The following is a 9,295-nucleotide window of genomic DNA, read 5'->3' as shown; positions in this document are numbered from 1 at the left end:
TTAAGAAGTTGATAAGACGATGAAAGAAAAGGAGAAAATAGAATACAAAGATGTTACACAGCTGACTGCTGCATTTTTCTGTCTGATATCCTACATTATACTATCTGTGCAGGGCCATCGTACCGAATGGGCACGCTGGGAATTCGCCCGGGGGCCCCCACCTGCCCAGGGACCCAGCCCCAGCCAAGCATTAGTCCCGATTCCCGTGTGCATCCTGCCGCCGAACTTAGCAAGTGGCAAGCGCCTGTCGGCCCTGTGCTGCTGTCAGGCCACTTGGGCCAAGGTGGGGGAGCCCACAATTGCAGGAATGCCTGTCCTCCTCCATGGGAACAGGCACACACAGGACAGTGGAGTCTGACTCCCGTCCGTGTGTGTGTTCACCGGACCCAGCCGCCCAACTTGGAAGCTGTCATTAGCTTGGCACTGCTGTACCAATAAATATCGCCTTATCCATAATTTGCATTTTTATTCTTATTGGTGATTGTGTAGGCAGGGCCCCAGTGCACTGCATTGCCTGGGGCCCTTTAATGCTCTTAAAGAGGTTGTAAACCCTGTTTTTTTTTTCACCCTGAAAGAGAAATACATAATGAGCTAGTATGCATCGCATACTAGCTCATTATGAAATACTTACCTTAGAATGAGCCCCCGCCTTGCCGCCCGCTTACCTCTATGACGTGCGACATGTTCAGTCGCCCGTCTTCCGGGATCGCGGCATCCGGCCATCTGATTGGCCGGAGCCGCGGTGACGTCACTCCCGCGCGGGAGCCGACGGTCACGGCACGGGGCTCTGAAGGAACGGCACCTGCGGCCGTTCCTTCAGAGCGCATTCGCCAGTGACGTCACTGGCTGCATGTAAGGTAAATATCTCCTAAACGGTACATGTTTAGGAGATATTTACAGTACCTATAGGTAAGCCTTATCATAGGCTTACCTATAGGTACAACTTGCAGAGGAGTTACTTCCTCTTTAAGTTGGCACTGTATCTGTGTCCCTCTGCATTACGAGTCACTCTGTGAAGGAAATAAGACACGCCCAGTTACATTTTTTTTCTCCATTGCTGGAAAGTTTCACTTTCTTTTTCTGCTGTCTGCAATGGCGTCTGCTGATCTAAGAGCAGAGCTGGAATGTTCTATCTGTCTGAACATTTATACAGATCCTGTAATGCTAAATTGTGGACATAACTTCTGCCGGGGCTGTATTGATTGTGTGCTGGATACCCAGGAGAGGTCTGGAGGTTATTCCTGTCCTGAATGCAGAGAGAAGTTCAAGGAGCGGCCTGCACTGCAGAGAAACATGAAACTGCGAAACATAGTGGAGAATTTCTTCTCTGCTCAGCCAGATCCCGAGGAGTCCGGGGTCTTCTGTACCTACTGTATTCATGCTCCAGTACCTGCTGTGAAATCCTGTCTGCATTGTGAAGCTTCTCTATGTAATAACCACCTTAGAGCTCACAGCAAGTCACCAGAACACATATTATCTGACCCCACCACTTCCCTGCAGAAAAGGAAATGCCTTATTCACAAAGAAGTTTATAAGTATTACTGCACCAAGGACTTTTCCTGTGTCTGTGTGTCCTGCTGCCTAATTGGAGAACACAAAGGACACAGTAAGGTGTCCCTGGAGGAGGCCTCTAATGCTGTAAAGAATAAGCTAAGAAATGCTATACCAAAGCTTCTGACAAAAAGAGACGAGACAGAGAAAATAATTAAAAGTCTGCTGAAATGCCAGAGAGACGTCGAAAAAAAAACAACTGTGGACACTGAAAAGTTCGCTACCCTATTCAGAGAGCTCAGGAGACAGCTGGAAGACCTGGAGAAGAAAGTCCTGAATGAGATATCTAAAAAGGCAGAGCGGGTCTCATGCTCTGTTAATGATTTGATCCAACAGCTGGAAATAATGAAGGAAGAGGTGTCCAAGAAGATGGGTCACATTGAGGAGCTGTGTAACATGATGGATCCATTGACCGTCCTACAGGAATTAGACACAGGTGACTTGTGTGATACTAAGGATGGAGATAATGAGGACAAAGAGAGACATCATCAGCTTCTCCATGATGGAGAGGATCAGCATGGGGCTGAGATCTCCCACACATTGCACACATTATTTGATATAATCACAGCAGTAAATAAAGGGATCTATATAAAGGAACCTGCAGAAATCTTCCTGGATGTAGACACAGCTCATAATAGGCTACAAATATCAGAGGACAGAAAAACTGCATCTGGGTCACCAAAGCAGAATGTCCCAGAAACAGCAGCAAGATTCAGGGATCATGCTCAGGTAATGAGTAGTAGGAGTTTCTCCACAGGGCGACATTACTGGGAGGTGGATGTTGGTAGATCACATGGCTGGAGAGTTGGGACATGTTACCCCAGTATAGACAGGGGAGAACAGAAGTCAAAGATTGGATACAATAAAAAGTCTTGGGGTTTGGAGAGGGATAATGATCAATATTCAGTGATACATGACAGTAAAAAAATCAGTTTACCAGACAATATCTCCAGTAAAAGAGTTCGGATATATTTGGATTATGAGGCTGGGCAGATCTCCTTTTATAGTCTGAGTCACCCGATCCTACACCTCTATACTTTCACTACTACCTTCACGGAGCCTCTCCATGCTGTGATAGGTATGTGGGATCGGGGTTTTTGCATTGTAAATCCACGTTCAGGGAGAATTCGAGTGATGTGACAAATAAAATATCTCCCTTAAGAAGAGTGGCTTTAGAAGGGGGGTATTAGTAAAATACTCAACCAGGATTGCATTCATTGCCTTCCGGGGTTTCTATTAACCCCTTCTTGCCCAGCCTACTGTAATATGACAGGAAAGCAGAAGCCTTGTTATCCTGGGAGAACGTCGTCATATGACGTCTTCCCAAAATTGCAATCTGTCACCCCCTGGGTCCATAGGACAGATCACTGCACGTTGCCTGTACCATGTGAACGCTGTGACTAATCAAAGCAGATCACATGACAATTGTACACATTAAATGGCTTTGATTTATGCCATTCATTGTGTACTATTGTGATGAGCACTGTGATTGGTCACAGTTACAACATGGTACAGACAGGGTCAATCACAGCTCATTTGTATCATGTGGTTAGCTGTGGCCAATAACAGCTAATCACAATAGTAAACACTAAATGAATAGTTCTCATTCAGAAAAAATAGTTGCTTATAATTGTAAAATTTACAGTTATAAGCAATCGTAGTGTCATTGTATGTAAAAAAAAAAAAAGAAAGAAAAATGTAAATTGTAGAAAAATAAATGTAATAAAAAAGAAAACATATATTAATAAAAAAAAAAAAAATAATATATATATATATATATATTTTTTACATACTGACACCAGTCAGTATCCCTGATCCCCACCACACCAGTTATATGATGACGGTGTACTGCACTGGTGACTGTATGTAAAAAAAAATAGTTTCCATTACATTTTCTAAAAAATTACAAAAACTTGCCATGCCTGTTACTAAATACCTTGGACTGTCTACTTTCCAAAAAGGGATAATTTGGGGGATATTTGTACTGTCCTGGCATTTTTGTGCCTCAAAAAATGACAAGGCTGTCAGTACATCAGGATTGATCAATTTTCATATATATATATATATATATATATATATACACACCATAGATTGTAGACTCTATATCTTTCCTACAGGCTAAATAATGTACACTAATTTGGGTTATTGTCACCTAAGAAATGTAGCATTATAAAGTTTGACCTACATTTTTGAATAAAAAATATTTATTTGCAGAATGTTATAACAGAAACCTCATACTTTTTCCTGGTGTAACTATGGACCTCTGCCTCGTTTCCACTGAGCGGTACGGTTTGGTACAGTTCTGTACGGTTAAGAACGGTACACCTTGATCAGGCTTGCGTTTCCACCGCCAACAGTACCTCAGCTCAACAGTACCTCAACAGTATAGCTCCACCCTGTTGGTACGGTACTAATGTGCTTGGTACCCCAACGAAAGGGTCCCAAAAAAGTGGTACGATACGGTTCAGAATTAGGGTACAGTTCACAACTTTTGACAATGGAAACGGCAAAAATTGCGTACCATACCGAGCCGAATCTAACCGTTCAGTGGAAACGAGGCATTATAAAACTTTAACATATGGACTTTTTCAACTAGTAATAGTGGCGATCTGCGATTTTTTTTTTGCGGGACTGCAACATTGCGGCGGACAGATCGGACCCCTAACTGACATTTTTGACACTTTTGGGGGTACCAGTGACATTACTACAGTAATCACTGCTATAAATATGCACTGTTACTGTAAAAATTACACTGGCAGGGAAGGGGTTAACATTACTGGTGATCAGTGGGTTAAATGTGTCCCTAGGGGCGTGATTCTTACTGTCAGGGGGCGTGGCTTGTGAGTTAATCACAGAGACATGCGATCCTATATAGCAGGATCGCATAGCCTCTGTGATGATCTAAGGGAGAATGACAGATGGCTGCGTTTACATTAGCCGTCTGTCTTTCTCCCTCTGCTGCGGGAGATCGCGAGTGGCCGGCAGCCATCCGAGCCGCCGGTCACACGCGCTAGCTCCCCAGGGAACGAGCGGGGGGCGGGAGCGCGCCACCAGCGGTGCACGCTCGCCCCACACAGGCGCCTGAGCGAGCGACGTACAGGTACATAGCTTTGCCCAGCAGCAGCAGAGTGCCGCAGTATATGTACGGTGGGCGGGGCGCAAGTGGTTAATAGCAGAAAGTAAAAAAATATTGCATTTTCAAAATTTTTGGGTCTTTTTTCATTTATATGATAAAAGGTAAAAAACCCAGTGGTGATCAAATACCACAAAAGAAAGCTTTATTTGTGTGGAAAAAAAAAAGGATTTACATTTCATTTGCGTAGAGTGTTGCATGACCGCGCAATTGCCATTTAAAGTAGCGAAGTGCTGAATAGCAAAAAAATGGCCTGGTCATGAAGGAGGTAAAATCTTCAGGAGCTCAGGTGGTTAATTGAGCATCATATCTAATTAGCCATTGAAGTTAGTTGGGTACCTCTAAAGGCTGTAATGGGGACCACCTACAGCATAACATCCACATCACTAGGAGATCTGGAGAAGGCAAGGTGGTCTCTAGTCCCTTGACTAGACTTTACTGCATTATATCCATGTGAGTGATTCTTATATAAAGCATTTTATTGCTCTGCTATTTGAACTGAAAATCTGGATTGTGTCACATGTGTAATAAAGTTTGTTCAAACCAGATTTTGTCAAATCTGTGTTATTCAAGTTTAAAGGCACCTCCAGGCGTTTGCAGTCAATGGCTAATGGTGGTGTAACAGGGAGTCGTACACACCTCTCACCGCTGTTGCAGCTGTCAAGGTGAGATTACAAAGCAAAATAGAAACACTAAAGGCCCGTACACACGATACGAAAATCTGACGGGAAATTTCGTCCGACGAGCGATCTGACGATTTTCAGATTGTTAGTATAGTGCTTTTGACAGCCGATTACGATTTTTCGGACGACAAAAACTGGATGTGCAGGCTATAAAATTTTTATTGTACATCAACACAACGTCCAATTTTCATTTAATTAGTACAGTTTTCGTCTGAAAAAAATCGTAAGAGCAAGACTAGGCATGCTCAGAAACGAAAGAACACATAGAAAACAATCCAACACATGACATCACTTGTGAAGTAGAATTCTGTCGTACGGGAATTTTTGTATGAAAGTAACCTCTTCGCTTTCAACATGAGACTAGCATGTAACAAAAAATGGACAACAGATCGTTCGATAAACTGATTGTGTGTACGGGGCTTAAGAGGCTGCATCTAGGGTTACCACATGGCTGGTGAAAATGTCACTAATAGGAAAGAAACCACGAGGCCAATAATTTTCCCAGAAAACGTGGCAACGCATCTAAGCATTGTGCAACCATAATTAGTAGTGTAGGGTTACTGGGGTGCAGTCTTCTGCAGAAGTTAGATAACCCAGATAAAGGTTTTTGAACCTTTCAATTACTTATCCCCCATACAAGCCTTCCCAGGTCATGTCTGCAGAGACCCCATTAAGATGACCTACCAAACCATGTTAGGTTATACCATACTGCTCAGGGCCCATCTTAAAAGGCATGTCTTGCACCTGTTTGCATTATGGAAGACTGAAGATATTAAAGGCCCTATTGAGATGACCTCCCAAACTATGTTAGGCTAAATGTCAATATATACATGTTAGGACTGTCACTCAGTCTAGATATTGTTTTAGCCAAATCAGGTGACACCAAATTGTGATGACACCATACTGCCCAGGGCCCATCTTAAAAGGCATGCCTTGCACCTGTTTGTATTATGGAAGACTGAAGATATTAACCACTTGCCGACCAGTCACTGGGACTGTACTGCGGCAATGTGGCTCGATTCCGTCCAGCGACGTAGACCTACGTCGCTGGACTCCTCCCCTTGTGGGCGGCGCTCGCACGCTGCTGGAGGCTCGCTCCCGCTGTTTTCAGTCACAGCGGGAGTCGGGCCAGGGGAGGAGCGGCGGCGATGACTGCCGCTCTTCCCCGATCATCAGGGAATCGAGTTTGGAGATCCGCCCGCTTGTGTAAACAAAGCGGGCAGATCTCCTAAGTGACAAACAGTGACAGATTGCAGGGTTCAGCATAGCTGAACATGCGATCTGTCCCTGTGTCACTCAGTCACCTCCCCCCACACACGTTAGTAAGCACCAGGCATACATTAACCCCTCCCTCTCCAATAAAATTAACCCCTTCCCTGCCAGTGTCATTTTTACAGTAACAGTGCATATTTATAGCACTGATTACTGTAGAAATGTCACTGGTACCCCCAAAAGTGTCAAAAATGTCAGTCAAGGGTCCGATCTGTCCGCCGCAATTTCGCAGTCCCGCAAAAGAAATCGCAGATCGCCGCCATTACTCGTTAACAAAAAAAAAACACCAAAAATGACAGAAATCTTTCCCTTAGTTAGTAAACGCAATAACTTTTGCGCAAACCAATCAAAATACGCTTATTGTGATTTTTTTTTAACCAAACATATGTAGCAGAAAACAAATTGGCCAAAAATGTTAAAAAATTTTGATTTTTAAATTTTTTTGGGGGGGAATTTCATATAAAACAATGTGAAAAATATTGTTATTTTTTCAAAATTTACGCTCTTTTTTTGTTTATAGCGCAAAAAGTAAAAATTGCACATGTGATCGAATACCACCAAAAGAAAGCTCTGTTTGTGGGAAAAAAAGGACGTAAATTTCGTTTGGGTACGACATCGCACGACCGCGCAATTGTCAGTTAAATTCGCACAGTGCGGAATCGCAAAAAGTGGCCTGGACATAAGACAGCAAAATCCTCCAGTGGTAAAGTGGTTAAAGGCCCTATTGAGACCCCATTGAGATGACCTCCCAAAAGATGTTAGGTTAAATGTCAATATATACATAATAGAACAGTCACTCGGTCTAAATATTTTTTTAGCCAAATCAGATGACACCAAGGTGAGATGACACCATACTACCCAGGGCCGATCTTAAAAGACATGCCTTGCACCTGTTTGCATTATGGCAGACTGAAGATATTAAAGAGTAAATTATAAAGCAGCTATGATTAAGGCTACTCTCTGAAACATGTAAGTTGTTTTTACTTGCTGTCATTCTGTAGCAAAATAAAAGACTTTCACAGATGCTTCAAGTTGCCGGCTTCCTATATTCATTTGGAATTGTCATGAGTAAGAGGACACTTGGAGCCTGACCACTGACACTGCGGACTCTTGATTCATTTCCACTGGAACCCTGACGTGAAGATTGCATTTCACTCATTCATGGAAATTATAAAGCAGTGAATGTGATATTCACTAAGCATTTACTGCAGGTGAATCTTCCTAGCGAATGTGTTTCAATATACTCTTTTAATATACGTCAAATCATTTACCTGCGGCAAAGGTTTGACAAACATCAAATTTAGGCTCGGTTCACACTGGGGCGGCTTCAAAGTCGCCTGACTCTGAAGCTGCCCGGTACAGTGCGACTTCAGCGTGGCTTCCAAATGACTTCTTTATTAGAAGTCAATACAAGCCACTCCAAAGACGCCCCCAAGTAGTGCAGGAACTTTTGTCTAAGTTGGAGTGACTTGAGTCGCTCCGGTCAGAACGGTTTTATTGCACTGAATGGAGTGTAGGTTGTCAAGCGACTAAGTCGGCCCAATGTGAACCAAACCTTACTGCTTTATCATTTCCTATTGTAACAACAATCTGCATTATTCACAATTCTTTATACTGCCAGAACTAAAGATTTGGCAAAGGAAAGGAGGTTTGTAGCACAGAGGATCCCAAAGGAGTTTAGTATATGAAATTCATTAACATATACTATATATAATAAATATCTATTCATATATGTTTGCATAAGCTCTAAAAACATTTTTTTAAATGAAAATAATGCTTTTAGCCTATGGTAGAAAAAATAAGAAGAATTATAGCTTAAAAAATGTAGAATAATAGCCCCATAAAATGTATAATAAAAATGTAGTTTTTACTGCAATACCTTCTGTCCTGAACTGCCCCCGCACTACATCTTTTCAACCACTAGATGCCCTCAGCTTTCCAGTGTGATGCATCATTTGCTTTGGGCCCATTCAAACCTTCCTGCTCTGGTATAACAGATTATAATAGATGTTGCTTCAAGACAGAGCCTGTTCATTTGAATGGGCTGCCAATGTACCAAAAAACACAAATGCAGAACAGGTACTACTTTTAGCCAAGCAACACACCACAATGAACAGTAGTGAGTTACCATGCCTTGCTGTGTGGGTAGAATGCAAGTGCACCGTGGAGGTGAATTAAGATGCAATTTAAAAGTATTTAACATGCATTAAAGTAAAGTAATGTGTACTAGTACATAATGCAGTGGCATGAATGATCCAGAGCCTGATTTATTTTGTCACAGGGACAGGAAATGAAGGAAGCTATCCCCGATGGGGACATAGAGCAAAATGTAACATTGACAGAAATTTTAACTATCTAAAACTAAAGAAAAACAATTTTGGCAGGAGATTAAAATATGCATTTAAATTCAACTAGGAATGGGTTTCCTCTGGGAACTCCGGTTTCCTTTCACACTCCAAAGACATGCTGGTAGGTTAATTGGCTCCTGTGTAAATTGGCCCTAGTATATGTATGTATGAATGTGAGTTAGGGACCTTAGATTGTAAGCTCCTTTAGGGCAGGGACTACTGTGAATGTACATATATATGTAAAGTGCTGCGTAAATTGATGAAGCTATATAAGTTCCTGTAATAAATATATAAATACATTTATATAA

The 9,295-nt window shown here is 42.3% G+C and overlaps 1 protein-coding gene across 1 annotated transcript in view; it reads left to right on the top strand.

Annotated features, from left to right (window-relative positions):
- Positions 1-1,092: 1,092 nt before the first annotated feature.
- LOC309552712 (E3 ubiquitin/ISG15 ligase TRIM25-like) overlaps positions 1,093-9,295 on the top strand; it is a gene marked incomplete at both ends in the record, with an annotated part of 26,263 nt that continues 18,060 nt past the window's right edge. The window contains one exon of the mRNA XM_082253637.1: positions 1,093-2,629. Coding sequence (XP_082109763.1) covers positions 1,093-2,629 — 1,537 coding nt within the window. The remainder of the gene's footprint in view (positions 2,630-9,295) is intronic.

This window comes from Pelophylax lessonae (assembly GCF_965119305.1).
Source record: "Pelophylax lessonae genome assembly, chromosome: 4".
Classification (NCBI taxonomy): Eukaryota; Metazoa; Chordata; class Amphibia; order Anura; family Ranidae; genus Pelophylax; species Pelophylax lessonae.
This window is presented reverse-complemented; position numbering and strand designations above follow the sequence as displayed.